Raw genomic sequence first — 19620 nt, 5'->3', positions numbered from 1 at the left:
GACAGCTCAGAGCCTAGAGCCTGCTTCCCATTCTGTGTCTCCGGTTCTCTCTGCCCCTCCCCCATGCTTGCTCACACGCGGGTGCTCACTCTCTCTCAAAAATAAGTAAACATTTTTTTAAACAAATTTTAGAAAAAGAAATTACCAGCAGGAAAATAGGCCCCATAAGGGGCAGAAAAAAATTAGTTAACCGAAATGAACCCAAAACTGACATAGATGTTAGAATTTTCCCACAAAGACTATAAAACAAAAATTATAACCATGTGGTACATGTTCAGAGAGTTAAGCAGAGGCATCAAAGAAATCAAAATCTCTAAACTGAAATTCTAGAGTTGAAAACTACCATGTCTGAGGTGAAAAACAGGGTAGGGGGGATTAAGGACAAGATTAGACACTGAAGAAGAGAAGATTAGTGAACCTGAAGACAGCAGGAGAAATTATCCAAAATGGACAGACAGAAAGAATTTTAAAAAAGAAAGAAAGGAAGAAAAGAAAAGAAAAGAGAAAAGAGAAGAAAAAAGAAGAGTATCAGTGAACTCTGGGTCTCCTAATGCACATGTAAGTGGAGTCCCCAAATTGGGGGACAGAAAAAGTAGGACAGAAAAAAGTATTTGAAGAAATGATGGCCACAACATTTTTCAAAGTTTGATGAAAACTATAAACCCACAGATCCAAGAATCTCAGTGAAACTCAAGCACAATAAACACAAAGAAAATGACACCAAAGCATATCACATTTGAATTGCTTAAACCAGTGATCACGAGAAAATGTCAAAAGCAGCCAGAGGTAAAAGGGCAAATTATGTGGATAAACAGAACTCACATTCTGTTTATGCTGCTAGTGGGAATATAAAATGATACAATGGCTTTCAACAAGAGTTGGGCAGCTTCCTGAAAAGTTAATCTTGTAGGGCGCCTGCGTGGTTCACTCTGTTGAGCGTCCAACTCTCGATTTCAGCTCAGGTCATGGTCTCACAGTTCCTGGGATTGAGCCCCGCCTCAGGGTCTGCACTGAAACCACAGTCTGCTTGATATTCTCTCCCTCCCTCTCTCTCTCTGCCCCTCCCCACCTCAAAATACACAAACTTAAAAAAAAAAAAAAAAGTTAATCCTACACCTATCAGATGATCAACTACTTCATTCCAAGGTACTTACACCCAAGAGACATGAAAGAGCATGTCCATACAAAGACTTGTACACAAATGTTAATAAAGCAGCTTTATTTGTAATAGCTCCAAACGAGGAACAAACCCAAATATCCATTAACAGGTGAGTGGATAAACAAATTATGGTTTATCTATATAATGAAATAACACTTGGTAATGAAAAAGAATGAAATGATAATACATGCAAAACTATCAATGAATCTCTCAATAATTATACTGATTGAAGGAAACCAAATACACCCACACACAACCAAAGAGCAAATATTGTATAATTCTATTCATATAAAAATCCAAAAAAAAAAAAAAGACTAATCAATAACAAGAGAAATCAGCAATACCTGAGTGGCAGGTGGAAGGGACAGAAGTCAAGGGGGCAGAGGAAGCTTTGAGGGTGATGGATATGTTCACTACCTTGACTGTAGAGATAGTTTCACATATGCACACATACGTCACAAATTATCAAACTGTAACTTTAAAATATTTGGAGTTCATTATGTGTCAAATAGACCCAAAAAACAAACTAAACTACAAAACACCTGGGTCCCGGTTCCCACAGTCGTGGCTCCCATGGGATGGTAGAGCAGGGGCCCCGGGATCAAAGGGCATCACTTCACCCCACTGGGCTGCATGGTCCACCCTGGTCAGTGCCAGGTAAACCCCCAGCAGAGTCAAGTGAAGAGCCAGTGAGAGCACCCAGCCCAACCCAGGCATTTGGCAGGAGCTCAGAAATGTTTTCCTAAGGAACATGGGGTTTACTCAGTGACTCCCACTGGCACACTGAGTGACCTCCAAACTGCATGGGCACACATTTCCATAGGGGTCACTCCTGAGCCCTGAAACACGTTAGTGTGCTTCAAAAGGTTTAGTCTGTAAGCAAGATGCAATTCTTCAGCGATCCTCATTCGTGCTCCCCTTTATGATTTTTCTTTTCTTTTTTTTTAATGTTTATTTTTGAGAGAGAGAAAGAGAGAGTGAATGGGGAAGTGAAAGAGGGAAACAGAGGATCCGAAGCCAGCTCCGTACTGACAGAAGACAGCCCAATGCAGGGCTTGAACTCTCAAACCATGAGATCATGACCTGAGCCAAAATCAATGCTCAACTGACTGAGCCACCCAGTCATGCCCCTTTGCCCCTCCATTTATGATTTTTCAAAGACCTACATCTCATCCTGTCAGAATCTGCTACGGTTCATCACACGGTTCACCATACTGGGCTGACAGAACAAAATCCCATCAGTGGCCCTGGGTAGAGAGTGGATGGTCTCCACCACAGGTTTTGACAGACTGAGGAGAGTCCTCGGGCTGTCCCTGGGCAGAGCCTCCAAGCCTTCCCACACAATGGCAGGTCTTCTCCAGTGACCCCAGGTCACCAAGCCAGGCCCTGCCACAATCCCCACACTGAGGTCACCTGCTTTCGCTGACCCTGACCTCTTGGTCTTGTCCACAGGGAATGCCTACAGTTTACCCTGGCATGTCATCTGATTAGACAGTGTCTTGGGCTGCCTTGTGTCTTTCCAGAGTCCATATGTTGAGGTCCTAACCTTAATAGCTCAGAATGTGACTGTATTTGGAGACACAATGTTTAAAGAGGTGATTAAGGGGTGCCTGGTGGCTCAGTCAGTTAAGCTTCCCACTCTTAATTTCGGCTCAGGTTATGATCTCACAATTCACTGACAGTGCAAGAGGCTGCTTGGGATTCTCTCTCCCTCTCTCTCTCTGCCCCTCCTCCACTCATGCTCTCCCTCTCCCTCTCTCTCTCTCAAAATAAATAAACCTTAAAGAGGTGATTAAGTCAAAAGGAAGTCACTAAGGTGGGCCCTAATACAATGTGACTGACATCCTTAATAGAAGAGGAGATTAGGACACTGACACATAGAGGGGAGACCGTGTGAGGACACAGCAAGGGCACAGCCATCTGTAAGCCAAGGAGAGGCATCGGGGGAAGCCAATCCAGCCAACACCTTGACCTCTGGCTTCCAGACTCCAGAACTGTGAGGAAATAAATCTCCGTGGTTTACACCCCCCTTGACTGGGGTACTTTGTAATGGCAGCCTGAGCAAAGACAGATGGGGTCTCCCCAAAAGCCCACCCCACCCCGCCTGCTGCCTATGGGGATGGATGGGCAAGGAGGCATCTTGGAGCAAGGGGAGACTCAAAGGACATGGAGGCCTGACCGCAGAGCTGAGTGAGGTGCTTTCTCTTCATGGGCCCACAGGCCATAGGAGGCATTGAGGGTTGATGGGGAGAGAACCGAACTCCACTGAGAATATCTAGGAAGTGGACAAGAAGAATGAGGAGTGGCCAGGCCTGCCCGAGGCACAGAGGGACAGGACCCAGAGAGACAAAGCATTTCCAGAAAGGCCAGGTGCTAAAGGAAGGGGACAGAAGAAAGCCCATGAAGAAATGATCACAGGACCAGCCAGCTGGGTAGAGCCATCTTCTTCCAGCTTGTTCCCTGGAAGCCAGGCCTAGGTGTGAGCCTTACGACAGGCACAAGGAGGAGGAGGAACCATCCCCAGGAAGGGCCCTGGCACTGGATGTTAATGAACAGTCCTAGCAGCCACCCACCATCAGGATAAGCAAGGCAGGGTGTGGGTAGGGGGTGACGTGACTTCTCACTCATTGTCGTAGGAAGTGAGTATCACGTCATCCTCAGGGAAAGAGTGAAGCAGACACTGTCCCCCTTTTCCTTTTATAAAAATTTTTTTAAGTTTACTTATTTTTGAGAAAGAGAGAAAGAGAGAGCACAAACGTGCAAGCCGGAGAGGGGCAGAGAGAGAGGAAGACAGAGGATCTGACATGGGCTCTGTGCTGACAGCAGTGAACCCCACGCAGGGCTTGAACTCACAAACCGTGAAATCATGAAGTCATGAGATCATGAGATCTCAGACCAAGTCGGACACTTACCTACTAAGCTATCCAGACACCCCTGTCACCCTTTTTCCAGAGGTGGAAGTGGAGGTTTGGAAAAGCCAACTCATTGGTCTCCAAGGCACTGCAGTCAGTTGATTTTATTTTTTAATTTTTTTACGTTTTTATTTATTTTTGAGAGAGAGACAGAGCATGAGCTGGGGAGGGGCAGAGAGAGAGGGAGACACAGAATCAGAAGCAGGTTCCAGGCTCTGAGCTGTCAGCACAAAGCCTGATGTGGGACTCGAACTTGTGAACCATGAGATCATGACCTGGGCCAAAGTCAGATGCTCAACCGACTGAGCCACCCAGGTGTCCCAACTGCAGCCAGTTTACAGGCATCTCCAGACTCAGACCCAGATCTCACAACTCTAGAGCCCACGGCTTGAGCTGTGAGGGTCCAGTTAAAGGGGCTTTCAGGAGGACCTGAGTGGGACAACCTCTGTGGTGCATATGTGCACACGCACACCCACGTGTATGCACACATAAGCATTCACATACACACGCATGCATGTGTGCACAGACATGTATGCACGCAAAGGCAGGCACTCACGTGTGTGCACACTCACATGTGTGCACCCTTGCTTTCATGTGCATGTGTACACCCTTGTGCCCTCCCGCCCTCACAGTGGCTTGCCCTCATAGTCCACATACTCCAGCCCAATTGCCAGGTGAACTTGCCCTTCGCTGGACTAAGCTACACCACGCAGCTGAAAAGGAGACGCCATGGATGGCCATCGCCATCCCCCAGAAAGGACCGTGAAATGAATGGACAGACTGCGCGTTTTGTGTGATAGTCCTATTGGGAGGCCCGAAGCAGAGGAGGTTTTATTTAAACTGTCCTCTAAAACCCCCAGAAATCACTATAATTGTTTTATGACTTGTTTCACAACTCAAAGTTGGAGCCATAGTTAGTTTTAGAAGCTGAAATTACCCATTTGAAAGCACTTCCCTTCCTTCCCGATTTTGTGGCTACATCAAAAAAAAAAAAAAAAAAAAAAAGTAAAGATTTTCTCATTTACCAATGTGACTTAAAGCAGATGTGTGTGGGGCCTCTAATCCATCAGGTTAATCACGAGCATTTGGGGGTGTTCGTGCCATATTGCACAACCACATGAACAGACTTATTATTTAAAATGAATTTATTAGGTGTTTGGGGCCCTTCTGCAATGAAAAATCCATATACTAATTTTCGTGAATAATTGCGTTTTGATTTTGGTCATCAAATGGGAAATTTCTTTGTTTAAATGAAAAAATCTCATTCTGCTTAAATGAGAAACTGGAAGGAGAAAAAAAGTGGGAATTATGAAGCCAATTCAGTCCTTGCGTTCCTTCAGGAACGAAGTCATTTCCCATCATTGACTGAGAGACTGATGTAAGTTAATACCTTTTTCACTTCTGTCTGGCCTCCCTTGGATGGTGGGATCTCAGCGTTAATTAAAAGGACCATGGGACCGCCTCTTCAATTAGCAAACAGACATACACACTCCTTCTGGATTCAGCCACAGAAAGCCTTCTAATAAGAACAGCCAGTTTCAGGATGTATATGATGTCTGGAACACTTTGGATTATATCAGCTCATTTAATCCCCACGGAAACCTTGTGAGGCAAATATTATAATCCCCTGTTTAATAGACGGGCAAACAGAGGTTTAGAAAACCAGTCATTTACCTGAAAGTAACACAGCTGGGAAATGGCAGAGCGGGGATACAACCCGGGTCTACCTAAAGTGAAAGTCTTCCCCCCGACCCTACAAACAAGTCATGTATGGAGGATGTCTACACTGGCAGAAAAAGTTGCTACTGAACCAAACTCAATTAGTGCTGCCACAGAGTTTGCCATGAGGCTGCGGAAAGGACCCAGGACTTGGGTTCAGACAAACACTGCCACCTGAGGCCAGTCGCTACCCCTTCTGGAAGGGGTGAAGTGCCCCCCTGATAGGGGGGTGGGGACTGAGATGGGGCTGTTAACAAATGTTGTAAGGGCGGGGCTCCTGGGTGGCTCAGTCGTTAAGCATCTGACTCTTGACCTTAGCTCAGGTCACAATGTCACGGTTGTGCGTGGAGCTCTGCATCCAGCTCTGTGCTGACATGTGGGGCCTGCTGGGGATTCTCTCTCTCTCTCTCCCTCTCTCTCTCTCTGCCCCTCCCTTGCTCTCAAGCTCTTTCTCTCTCTCAAAATAAATAAATTTTTAAAAAAAAGAAAAACCGTGAGGACGTATATGTGAACACTTCTGCGCAGGCTATCCACAAGAGAGGCACTCGGTCATTTCCCCTATAGCCTCTAGGAGCACCCTGACGGGTCTTTCTTTAAAACTACATCTGCAAACCTATTTTTTTCTCCCAATGATTCGTGCTTAGTCCTGAAATATGTTTCCGGACATGCTGAAGGGATGTTTTCTGAGTGCCTGTGTCAACAATTAAAGATTAATCCTGATCCTCCACATGGAGAAAATCGAATGGGGAAGGAGCTGAAGGTCGTGTGTGGCCTCCAGACAGCACTCCCCAAACCGAATTACATTTGTTCACAGAATTAGAAAGAACTCATGCAGACTGAGCGCAGTACCTGGCTCGGCTAAATGCTGCTCAAGAAAGGGGTCTGCACCAAACCAAAAAAATGAGCCTAATTATCAGATGAAATCTTCAGTTTTCAAAATTGCCCTTTGCTTTCAACAACAACAAATCCAACTGAAAATTTAAAAATTCAACCAGGGGCGCCCAGGTGGCTCACTCAATCAAGTGTCCAGCTCTTGATCTCAGCTCAGGTGTTGATCTCAGGGTGCTGAGTTCAAGCCCCGAATTCGGCTCTCTGCTAGGCATGAAGCCCATTTAAAAAAAAAAAAAAATGTTTCTCTCAACCAAAAGATAGATTGAATCCACTTTGCCCATCATAAAACTTGAAACATGACTTCACAAGGGTACAGGTTTGGAATACCACAGGAGGATAAATGTGGATTGCCTGGACAAATTTGGATAATCTAAAATCAAAACAAAAAGCAAAGCCCTAAAGATGTTCTTCCTTAGGCAGTTACTTACACCCTAAAGAATAACGCAAGTAAGAAACTTGCCCCATGAAACCACTGGCTACACTGTATTCTGTGCCAACAAAAATGTGGGGGAGGCCTCAATTCTCTGTGTTGATAGATGCAGATTCTGGGGGGCCGGGGGGGTCAGTGTGTTGAGCGGGGGACTCTCCATTTCAGCTCAGGTCATCATCTCATGGTTCATGTGATAGAGCCCCATGTTAGGCTGTGCGCTGAGCATGCAGCCTGCTTGAGATTCTGTCTCCCTCTGCCCCTCTTCCCCACTCATACTCTCTCTCCAAAATGAAAACAAAGGGGTGCCTGGATGGCTCAGTCAGTTGGGCATCCGACTTTGACTCTGGTCGTGATCTCATGGTTGGTGAGTTCAAGCTCCACATCAGGCTCTGTGCTGACAGCTCAGAGCCTGGAGCCTGCTTCAGCTTCTTTGTCTCCCTCTCTCTCTGCCCCTTCCCCACTTGTGCTCTCTTTCTCTCAAAAATAGATAAACATTAAAATGAAAAAAAATATATATTAAAAAAAAGAAATATGCAGATTCCATTGACAGGATCAGATGCAGTTGTGAAACATGACCATAACGATCGTGCAGCACCTAGAAAAATGTTTTTGAAGTTTTTGTTTGTTTTTTGGGAGACAGAGACAGCAAGGGTGGGGGAGGGGCAGAGAGAGAGAGAGAGAGAGAGACAGCGAGAATCCCAAGCAGCCTCTGCACTGTCAGCACTAGAGCCCAACATAGGGCTCAAACCCATGAAACCGGGAGATCATGACCTGAACTGAAACCGAGAGTCGGATGCTTAACCGACAGAGCCACCCGGGGGCCCACCTGGAAAAATGTTGATACAAGACTGAAATATATACAAGCAATGTACAAATGGGACACACTCTGTGGTTAGCATTGGGTAGGTGTAAATCTGTCCCAGGATAAGGATTATGCAAAAAGTTAAATAGTTCTTGTTTTAAGGTGGTGGGATTATCAAGAACATTAATCATGTTAAATCAACATACTCTTTGGTTATTTTATTTATTTTTTAAAGGGGCGCCTGGGTGGCTTGGTCGGTTATGCATCCGACTTCAGCCCAGGTCATGATCTCACGGTCCGTGAGTTCAAGCCCCGCGTCGGGCTCTGTGCTGACAGCTCAGAGCCTGGAGCCTGTTTCAGATTCTGTGTCTTCCTCTCTCCCTGCCCCTCCCCTGTTCATGCTCTGTCTGTCTCTGTCTCAAAAATAAATAAACATTAAAAAAAATTTTTTAAAAGAGAAGGAGGAAAAGGAAGGGTAGCCAAGCTGGCAAGCTGTTTCTCTACACTGGGTATAACATCCTATATAAGGAAGTGGCCACAATTCAGCAGCCATGGGAGTTGGAGAGCCAAGGGGCAAAGACAAAAAGGTCTACACCTGCCCTGCAAAGAGCAGGTTTGAAAGAACTCTATTTCCCAGCAACACCTATCAATGACTCATGGTGGGAGTTAGAATTAATCAGGGAGAAGGGAGAAATGTGTAGAAAGCTGGTGAAGGAGAAAGCTACTCTGAAGGTACAGGATTATATCAAAGCCCTGTGCGGCCCTGGAGGTGACAGACAGGGGACGGGGTGCCCAGAGTTCACCCCCTATCTCGTGTTGAAACCTAATCCCCAATGTGATGGTATTAGGAAGTGGGGCCTTTGGGACATGATTAGGACTTAGTGCCCTTATTAAAGGGACCTCAGGGGTGCCTGGGTAGCTCAGTCAGTTGAGCATCCAACTCTTGATCTCGGCTCAGGTCATGATCTCATGGATTTGTGAGTTCAAGCTCGGTGTCAGCTCTGTGCTGTCAGCCCCTGTCAGCTTGGGATTCTCTCTCTCCTCCTTTTCCTCTGCCCCTACCCACTCCCCCTCTCTCTCAATAAATAAATAAATAAATGTTAAAAAAAAAAGAGAGAGAGATAGAGAACTCAGAGAGCTCTCTTGTCCCTTCTGCTGTGTGAAGACACAGTGAAGACAGCCACCTGTGAACAAGGAAACAAGGGCCCCCACCAGACACTGGATCTTCCAGGGCCTTGATCTTGCACTTCCAGCCTCCAGAACTGTGAGAAAGAAATGTTTGTTTTTAAGCCACTCAGTCCACGGTATTTTGTTATGGCAGCTGGAACAGTCTGAGACAGTGGCCTTCTGACTCCTCATCCAGAGCCTTTCCTCTCCCAAACTGAGGCCCGCAAAGCCACCATGGCACACGGTGCCAGGCAAGGCTGTGGCAACCTCCTAGCTGATAAATTCCCTTTTTAACTTAAGCCAGTCGGAGGCAGGGTCTTGTCACACTGCCATGTGAAGGGGCAAGAATCCAAAGACATGTAGAAAGGCTGGATGATGATGATGCTTGGTGAGGGTAAAAGGGCCATCCTGCCCTGGGGACCACGGTTATAATGGCACACACTCTGGAGGGGACTTTGGGGGCCACGGTGACATATGGCTGCTGAGAAAAGCCAAGGAGACCCATGGCAGTGGGGTAGGGGAGGACAAAGAGGAGAGCTGTTGGGGCACATCTAATGGATACAGGGCTCCATACACAATTTGGGGTGTACTGATCTCCCTGTCCTCGGAACAACCTCTTCCATCTACTGCACGGTGACAGAGGTATCCTCTCCCCTGTGTGAGCTGTGGTGCAGAAAAAGTTGGGAAGCAGAGACTGAAAATGCCTTCCCAGCATGGAGGCCACCCCAGCCAGTCACTCTGGGGTCAAAATGGCATCCACCGAAGGGTTAAAGACCATAAGCGCCAAAGAATGGGGTTGTGCCAGACAGAATTCATGAACACGCCAACCTTGACTTTGACTGTGGCTGAAGGCAGAGCTGGAGACTGAGGGAAACTGAAATTTTGTGGCTGTGGAGTGTTCCCAAAGGAGGTATGGTTATGAAAACTGGGAGGCCAGTGGAGGACCGTTGCCCCCCACCCAAACCCTCCTCTGGGGTAACATTCAACAGCACCCACCTGACACGGTTGGTTGCTCCCCAAAACATTCCCTGTCTTCCTTCCTAACAAAACCACAATTCTGTAATAGTGGCAATGTGCCCAGCCTGTGCCTGGGGAGAAATCAAGATTGGCCGAAGCTGAGATGCCTGGGAGGCTCAGTCGTTTAAGTGTCTGACTCTTGATTTCGGCTCAGATCATGATCTCATTCATGAGTTCGAGCCCCACATCAGGTTCTGGGCTGATGGTGCTGAGCCTGCTTGGGATTGTTTCTCTCTGCCCCTGCCAACAGGCTCTCTCAAATAAACTTAAAAAAAAAAAAAAGATTGGCCACTCCTGTGGCAACCCCATTACCCTTGCCAGTGAAAGGATGATGGCAGTCATGGGCCTTGGCTCTGGTTGGTGGCCACACTGGAAGTCTTCTGAGAGGTACTGGGAGCTTCCCTGCTCTGACTCAAACAAAAGAGAAAGCCTACTGAGAAGATGACTCTTTTTCCTGCTCCCTTCTCTTCTACCTTGGTTACTCTTGTGTGAAGACATATGGTTGGAGCTGCGGCAGCCATCTTGACACCATGAGGAAAAGCCAAGACAATGAATGGCAAACACTGACCTGGCCCCCACTGGTGGCCAAGTCATCGAACTAACTCGGGAACTAACTTCTGGGCATCTCTGGTTATGCAAGGTAATCCAATGACCGAGTTTTTTAAGCGACCACCCTCAAATATTCTGTTACCATCAAGAAGCGCACTTACAGACTAACACTTTCCTCTCTATTATTTGCTTGTCAATACAGAGGTTGTTGTGACCCTTAGAAACGAGGGAGCTGAGGGGCGCCTAGGTGGCTCAGTCGGTTAAGTGTCTGACTTGGGCGCAGGTCATGATCTCATGGTTCGTGAGTTCAAGCCCCGCATCGGACTCTGTGCTGACAGCTCAGAGTCTGAAACCTGCTTTGAATTCTATCTCCCTCTCTCTCTCTTAAAACTAAACATTAAAAAAAAGTTTAAAAAAGAAAAGAGGGAGTGGCCACCCAGGAAAATGCAGAGGTTAGAGGACACAGCTAGTAAAATGGCACGACTGAAACTCTTCTCTGCCTGCTGATATCATTCAGTTTACAGACTGCCCAACTTCAGGAGCTGTGCCGCTAATCTTCAAAACCAGAACGTCGAGGTCCAATTCAAACATTTCCAAAATATGTTTGCGAAAGAAATGCCCCCGACGGTTGGCTCGCTCTAAGCACGTTGCTGTTTTATAAAGTTCTCCCAAATTGTTCCCCCACCTCCACCAGAAAGAAAAAGAATGAATAGAGAAAGTGAGCCTGCCAGGAAGTCACTGGGAAGAAATTTTTGAGTTTGAGAGCCAGGAAATGTCAAGGAAACAAACGTAGCTATGATGGACTCTTCATCTCCTGTTGTGCTAGGGGATTCAAAAACTGGATCTTTATTCAAGTGTGCCCCACAGAGCGGTCCCGACAAAGTGACAGGCTGCCGCAGAGGCCGAAAAAGCTACATGTGATTCTGGGTTTTACGGTAATTTAACCAATACGTATAGTCGTTGATGGTAGGAAAGGAAATTGAATTTTACCCAGAGTCTCTGGGTTTTTCTTGTTTTCAAACTGATTGGTCTGGACAATGGAGGACCGGGAGCCAACAATAAATCCATTGTAAGCTGGAAATGGTCTCCTCTGAATACAACTAAATATTTCTTTAATCCTTCCATTAAATTTGTTACTGTAGTATGAAAGCTATTTTATTTACTCTAAAATTCAGGCTGTTGTAATGCTGTAATTATAGGTGTAACCAATGGGCGGTTGGTGACTTAGCCCATTTAAGGCACATTTAATAGCATAATATCAGATGCTTGTTTTCCATTGAATATCTTTGGGTCATAATGAAGATACTATCGTTAATGACTTTTATGTTCTGAAAACCATTTCTTTCATTTTGTACCATGGGAAGGCTCTTTAATAATCCCATGTTAACATGAATATTCCCTTTTTTGCAGCTTCTGTATCTACATTATCAGGCACATCAGCCAGTCCCAACAAAGTTATGTCACAGCTCTGTTCCCAAGGGAACAAAGACATCGGGTCGCATATTAACAGTGGCTTTTGTTGGCTTATTTTTAAATATTTTTCCCTGACATTAAAGTTGTGTGTGGTTGGCAAGGATTTCTCTTCCTCGGTTTGGATGTGGTTTCTGCCTCCGAAACTCTGAAAACAAGCTTGTTGATAAAGGACGAGCTGCAGGCACCCTCGCATACATACCAACTTCAGCACAGGCTTCACTGAAAACAAACCAGAACCAAAAACCACGTTCAAGTCCAAACGGTCTTTCCTTAAGAGATTTGCAGTTCAATATTTCTTTGTCCTTCATATCTAACGGTTCCAAAAAGTATCTTCACATCTACTTATTCATTTGTGTTTATTTTTGAGAGAGAGATAGAGCATGAACGGGGGAGGGTCAGAGAGAGGGAGACACAGAATCCGAAGCAGGCTCCAGGCTCTGAGCTGTCAGCACAGAGCCCGATGCGGGACTCGAACCCACGGACCGTGAGATCATGACCCGAGCTGAAGTCGGACGCTTAACCGACTGAGCCACCCAGGTGCCCCCACATCTATTTAAAGCCAATTACCAACTCTTCATTATGTGCCTCCCTCATCTCAGCGAGGGGGTGTAGGTGTTGCCCACCAGGCTGTGGACATTTCCCAGCTGGTGACATTTGTGAGAAGAATGGCTTTTGGCAGGAACAGACGGATATCCTAGGAAAGAGATGCCCTCCCACAGGGGACCCCCAAACAGCCAGAAGCCCAACTCCAAGTGCATTCATGCCACGGCATCTCTGACAGTCCACCAGCCAGTCTGTGCTCCAAGCACATGCACTTTAACTCAAACCTAACCAAACCAAGCATACGTTCACATACATCCTGTGCTAACGCCAGCCTGCTGAATGGTATGGCCAACTTCAAGTGCAAATCCCAGGATGTGAAATATTCCCTTTGCCTTCCTAAATCAAGAGCAGAGAGACTGAGAGAGACAGAGCCCAAGAGAGATTAAGTTCTGCCCAGTAACTACTAGCCCAAGCACTACCGTCCCACCCAGGTAATATCGGTGCCACTGGAGGGAGCAGGATGAAGCCACTGCCTTCTGTCCCCTCAGATCCTTAATCCTCAGAGTTTAGGATTTGCGAATCCACACTTTTCAGCTGGGGTTGCTTTGTCAGGACATCTGCCCTGTCCCCATTGCCATTAACATGGACACAAATTTATAAGCTGCTTGTACCAGGACTTCTGATTTACTCAATCAGGCCTCCCAGTTTATTTTTCCTAAGAGGGGCCTCCTAGGGGAGAGAACAGCTCCGGTTACTGCACTTACAGATAGAAATTTTACTGGTCCTCCATCAATCAAGTCAACACCCCGGTCTCTAGGGATTTGCCAAAAGATAATGGGCTGTAATTACGAAACCTTCACCACCAGTTGCCAGTTCCGAAGTCTGCGGGCACGTTCAAGGCAATAATAGGAAATCAATTCATGCAGCAGCAGTTCTGCCCAAAACCATGCTGGAGGAGACGGAAGGCTGGCTTCAATGGAAGGGGCTTAAGAAACAGGTAGGGTGGACTAGAAGGTGTGGTCCAGCCTTCTCCCATTCCCCAAAAGATTCCGAAGGAACTCCTCAAAGAACACGCAGCTCAATGCATTAATGAAGATCACAGCCAGCACGGTTTAGGGGGAATTGGTAGCAGCAGGCCTGGCCTTCCTCTCCCCTACCTTGAAACACTGGGGATTTTCAGGATACAGTGAAGGATGCCCCTCTGGGCACTAGACTTGGGATCCACCTCTCCCAGGAGGAAGAGTGTGGCTCAGGCCACGGAGGTGAGCTCATCCGGGGGACCCCTGGCCAGCCCACCCGCCTGTCTTCAGTTCTACCAGGGTCGGGCACTGGTGCACAGAACGTGGAGATTTTGATGCACACGACGGATGAGGGTGTTGAGGCCACAGCAGCAACCTTCATAGAAGTGTCGCAGAGTCTCATTCGACACTTCCAACAAGGGCGAGGAAACTCAGGATGTAGCTGCATTCCCCAGGTGGCATCGCTTAAAAGCAGAAACCGGGTGTTTAATTCCCCTCATCCTACCAAGCCAAGCCGAGGCGGCTGTCGCCTCAGGTTTCCGGGGCACTGAGTACGCATTTAAGAGCCCCAGAACACAGCATCTCCAGAATGGAGCTGCTCGGAAACAAACCTTTCTGGGAGAAGGTGTACAGGGAAGGTCCGGCTGACCGGAACCCTCCAAGGGCCCTGGCCCTCGGGTCCGTCTAAGGCTTCCCTCCACCGGGCCGCCACTTCTCCGAGTACAGCAGCATCGGGACAGTGGCCGCCACCGGAGACGAGTCACCCACCAGGCACTTCCCACACGAGCCTGGTCATTAGCCCGGCACAGAGGAGGAGCCAGGCGCTCACCTCCGGCGGGAAGCGACGGGTCTGAGCGCACACCCCGGTGGACACTCGCCGCCCCCCCCCCCCCAGGTCTGTCACTATTTCTAAGCCCGTGGTCTTTCCTCTCTCTCCCTCCGCACTACTCGCTCCCGAAACAGCCCTTCTGACTCGCGTTTCCTGCGGCCGCTGCGCCCTGCAATGTGACCCTGCGGCCGGAGCGGAGGCGGCAGGACCCCCTCGGGGACCGGCACCCCCAGCCAGACGCTCAGGCCGCCGGGAGGGACTCACGCACGCAGGGCAGGCGACCGCTCCTCGGGGAGAGACGGCCGCGGTGCCCGCGCCCCGGGCGCACAGACGCTCCCCTGCCGCACGCGCGCCCCGCGCCCCTCACCTCGTGCAGCAGGCGCTCCAGGTGCGGCTCGGCCCAGGCGGCCAGGTCGCCCGGCGGCCCCCCGCGCCGCAGCAGATCCCGCTCCTCCTCGAGCGCCGCCACCCGGCCCTGCAGCGCGGCCGCCTGGGCGCCCAGCAGCAGGCAGGCGGCCGCCGAGCCCACAGAGAGCAGCAGGCACAGCGCGCTCACCGCCCAGGCCCCGGCCGTCGTCGCGGGGTGCCCCCCGCCGCCGCAGCCGCCCGCCGGGCCGCCCTTACGCGCGTCGCCGCCGGCGCGCTGGCCCTGGCTCATGGCGCGCTCGTCGCGCGTGGGTCTCCGAGGGGGCGGTGCGCAGCCGCGGGTGCTGGCCCGCGCGCGGGGAGCAGGCGGGAGAGTCCGAGGCACGAGGCCGGCCGCGCGCGGGGCTCGGCCTCGGGGCAGCAGCGGCTTGCGGCGCACGCCCCCCACTCCACCGCCAGCTCCTCCACAGCGGCCACTTTGGGCAGTTTCCTCTATGCAAATAGATCCTACCAGAAAAGGAGCCGGGACCCACCCAGGGGAGGAGCGGCCCGGCCGGCCCCGCGCGCCGAGGGGCGGGGGAGGGAAGGGAGCTGGCTCTTCCGAGCCCCCCGCGCGCGCCCGGCGGACCCCCGGCGCAGCGCGCATCTCCACCTCACCTGTCCCGGGCGCCCAGCAGCAACCCCACTGCCGCGCGCGCACCTCCGCGACTCCCCAGCCCGAGGTCCCTTGCGGTCCCCAGAGGTCTGCGGTGCGTCCGGAGACTCAGAGCGCCTTCCGCAGCCCACCTCTGGCCCGAGCATCGTTCGTGCCTGGGGGCAATGCCGCTAAAACTTGTGAATTAACCTTTCTGACACTTTTTTAAAAGTTCAGAACTTCAAACCCCGTGGAACTTTGTGAATCGGTCCTGGATGGTGCCTTAGCGCCGCTCCGTGGCCGAAAACGACCACTGCGCAATCACACTGAGAGACCCAGTCAAGGTTGCGCTTTTGCCCAGCAGAAACATACCTCTCAGAATCTTAGTGCTGTCACCATTTATTAGGTGCCAGGTGTGTGGTGCTGGTGGCAGAAATTGTAAGACCTTGTTCCTGACCTAGAGAGGGTGTTCGTTTGAGAAAATTGATCAATGGGGAAGATGGGGAAAGAACTCCAACTTTTGTGCCAGCGATGGCTTCATTCTGTAGCGGAAGCACAATTTGGCCAAAAATAAGCCAGTATGCACCACACTCAGCCTACACTACGATTCTGCTGCAAATTTAGATCACAGGGTTAAGGTAGGAAAGGCTGAATGAGAATAAAAAGGCCCTCTCAGTCTTTTCAAGAAAGAGAAGAAAGGCTGGAAGTGAGGTCCATTCGCCACTTGGTCGCGAATTCCTACCAGGTGTATTCATGTCTTAAAATGGGTCTCACCATGTCGCTTCCACTAATGCCTGTAATATTAAAATAAACAAGCAAAACTGCTGACTTAGATCTTTGTAATTTGGGCAACTCCACAACCAATTTGGGGGGTGGGAGGGAAAGACCTGTTAGATCTTCCCTCTTGCTCCCTGGGTATCTGTGGATTATTAATTTCTGCGGATACATTACTTATCTCTGATAACTGTTGAGAGCCTCCACCTGACATGTTCCTCCTTACTCTCTTAATTCAGAGGGAAAAGCCACCTCTGAGATTGGAATAAAACAGAAGTGATTGGCATCTTACCCCTGCAACTTCATAGCTGTGACCTTAGGTAAATTGGGATTATGGTTAGCTGATTATCCTAGAGGTAGGTCCTGGTACTATGCTAAAATGCAGCGCATGCCCCGCAAATCCTCTGAAAAGTGCTTGCTAAGCAAACTAGATCCTCGGCTTGAAAGAGGTCAAACCATATTAGAGGTTAGCACCTCAATATTATTACAGACACATAGCTTAATTGCCCATCACCTATGTTGATGTTACTGTGTGTCCGATGTTTATAGCAGCATTATCTACTACAATAGCCGAGTTATGGAAGCAGCCGGAGTGTCCATCCACTGATGAAAAGATAAGGAAGATCACACACACACACACACACACACACACACACACACGGGAATATTCACCATAAAAAAAAAAAGAATGAAATCTTGTCATTTGCAATGATGTGGATAGAGCTAGAGAGTGCTATGCTAAGGGAAATAAGTCAGTCAGAGGAAAACAAATACCATATGATTTCATTCATATGTGGAATTTAAGAAACAAAACAAACCATCATGTGGGGGGGGGGAGAGAGAGATAAATCAAGAAACAGATTCTTAACTACAGAGGCAAACCGATGGTTATCACAGGGGAGGTGGCTGGAGGATGGGTGAAATAGGTGACAAGGACTAAGGAGGGCACCTGTGATGAGCATCCGGTGTTGTATGGAAGGGTTGAATCACCTAATTGAACACCTGAAACTAATATAACACTGTATAACATATAGGACATATATATAACATAACGCTGTATGTTAATTAACTGGAATTTAAATAAAAACTTTTTTTTTTAAAAAAGCCAAGCTCATTTGTCCTTTAGGACTTTGCCCTTGTCTACTACCTCCCTATCTGGAATGTTCTGTTCTCATATCTTTTTTTGTTTTTAAGTTCATTGATTGAAACAGACAGAGAGAGAGAGAGAGAGAGAGAGAGAGAGAGAGAGAGAGAATCCCAAGCAGGCTCTGCACTGTCAGGGCTTGAACGTACAAACTGTGAGATTATGACCTGAGCCCAAATCAAGAGTCCAACACTTAACTGACTGAGCCACCCAGGTGCCCCTGCTCTCAGATCTTTGAACAGTAAGCCTTTCCCTCAGGTCAAAGTCCCCAGGTCCTCAAACCTCACTGCCTCTGAGAGACCTTCCCAGGTTGCCCAACCTAGGGTGTCTGAACCCACTGCCCCCCTCCAAAGGATTACTCAGGGGATCAGGCCATTTATCACTGTTTGAAGTTACCTTTTCATTAGAAAGACAAAGTTACCCCTTTGTCTTGCTCACCACTGTTTTCTCAAAAAAACAGGACAGGATCTGACACATGGTTGATGCTCAATAAATATTTGCCAAATCAACTAAGGAAAGGTGAAAATAGGTTTACTGCCTGCAGCTCACTTTAAAAGTCCAGGAAGAGGAGCGCCTGGGTGGCTCAGTTGGTTAGGTGTCCAACCTCGGCTCAGGTCATGATCTCGTTGGGTTCGTGAGTTTGAGCCCCGCATGGGGCTCTCACCCCTCAGCACAGAGCCCACTTCACTTCGTGTCCTCTGTCTCCCTCTCTCTCCGCCCCTCCTCTGCTCATTCTCTCTCTTTCTCTCTCAAAATAAAATAAGCTTTAAAAAAGGGGGGGGCACCTCGGTGGCTCAGTCGGTTGAATGTCCGACTTTGGCTCAGGTCATGATCTTGTGGTCTGTGAGTTCAAGCCCCGCGTTGAGCTCTGTGCTGACAGCTCAGAGCCTGGAGCCTGCTTCCGATTCTGTGTCTCCCTCTCTCTCTGCCCCTCCCCTGCTCATGCTCTGTCTCTCTGTCTGTCTGTCTCTCTCTCTCTCTCTCTCTGTCAAAAATAAACATTAAAAAAATTTTTTTTAATTAAAAAAAAAGTTCTGCATACGAGGAGCTGTGACCTTTGGTCAAGGGACATCACCTCTGCAAAACCATGAGTTGGAAGGTGGGAACTGAGGGGATAGTCTTTCTCTCCTCCTGCTCTCTGCTCTGCTGGGTCTCCTACCTCCCACTGACCAAACCCACAGGGCAGGGAGCCCCGACAATGCAGTGCATGCAAGAGATCAGCCTGCTAAGGACAGACAGAGAGATATAAGGCAGCTGTGTGGCAGAATAAAAAGAGAAGACCCACCACATTACCTAAGCTGCTGGTGACGTTTGTTGGTAAACGCTCAATACAGCTACTGCTGCCTCTGAATGGCTAACGTGCCAGCAACAGGCACTACTCCTCAGGGAGACCAACTGGCCATTGGGTGGCAAATCAGCTAGTTTGGATTCCCTCTAGCCTGGAAGGGCAAGCAGTTTGACGCTCATGGGGACAGCTAGCTATTCCAGGTACAGGCTTGGCTCAGAGCCTCAGCCAGGCTTGGCTGCAGAGCCTCAGCCAGCACCACTAACCTCACAGGCTGCCCGATCCATAGGTATGGGATCTCCTACAACGTAGCGTTGGAGCAGGGGGCCCACTTTACAGTGGGAGTGAGCCCATGACCTTGGAATCCACTGGTTGTATCACATCCTCCACGAGCCGGAAGCAGCCAGGCTCACAGAATACCGGAACTACATTTCAAAGGTGCAGGCGACCCAATGGTGCCCCTTTTTCCACGGGGGATATATTCCAAGACCCCCCCAGGGGATGCCTGAAACTGCAGATCACACCAAACCCTGTAGATACTCAGTGGTTTTTCCTGTATGTACATTCCTGTGATAAAGTTTAATTCATAAATTAGGCACAGCAAGAGATTCACAACAATAAAAAATAGAACAGTCATAACAGGATACTGTAACAAAAGTTATGTGACTGTGGTCTCTCTCAAAATCTATTGCACTGTGCTCACTTTTCTTTTTTGTGACGATGTGAGATGATACAATGCCTACGTGATGAGATGAAAGGAGGTGAATGGCACAGGGGTTTGTGACATAGCGTTAGGCTACTATTGACCTTCTGATGATACACCAGAAGGATCATCTCCTTCTAGACCATGGTGGACCACAGATAACTGAAACCCCAGAATGTGAAACATGGATAAGAGAGGGCTACT

The 19620-nt window shown here is 48.6% G+C and overlaps 1 protein-coding gene across 5 annotated transcripts in view; it reads right to left on the bottom strand.

The window, feature by feature from the left end:
• Nucleotides 1-15715, bottom strand: part of COL23A1 (collagen type XXIII alpha 1 chain) — a 355881-nt gene extending 340166 nt beyond the window's left edge. The window contains exon 1 of one of the 5 annotated variants that reach the window (XM_045057588.1): nucleotides 15534-15715. In XM_045057588.1, coding sequence (XP_044913523.1) covers nucleotides 15534-15677 — 144 coding nt within the window. In that variant the 5' untranslated portion in view covers nucleotides 15678-15715. Of the gene's footprint in view, nucleotides 1-14877; nucleotides 15367-15533 lie in introns of those variants that run through there. The other 4 variants (XM_045057582.1, XM_045057580.1, XM_045057577.1 and 1 more) reach the window with 4 other exon arrangements.
• Between the last annotated feature and the right edge of the window lie 3905 nt (nucleotides 15716-19620).

This window comes from Felis catus, chromosome A1, assembly GCF_018350175.1.
Source record: "Felis catus isolate Fca126 chromosome A1, F.catus_Fca126_mat1.0, whole genome shotgun sequence".
NCBI classification, from domain to species: domain Eukaryota; kingdom Metazoa; phylum Chordata; class Mammalia; order Carnivora; family Felidae; genus Felis; species Felis catus.
The sequence above is the reverse complement of the archived record's forward strand: the minus strand, read 5'-3'. Positions and strand labels throughout refer to the sequence as shown.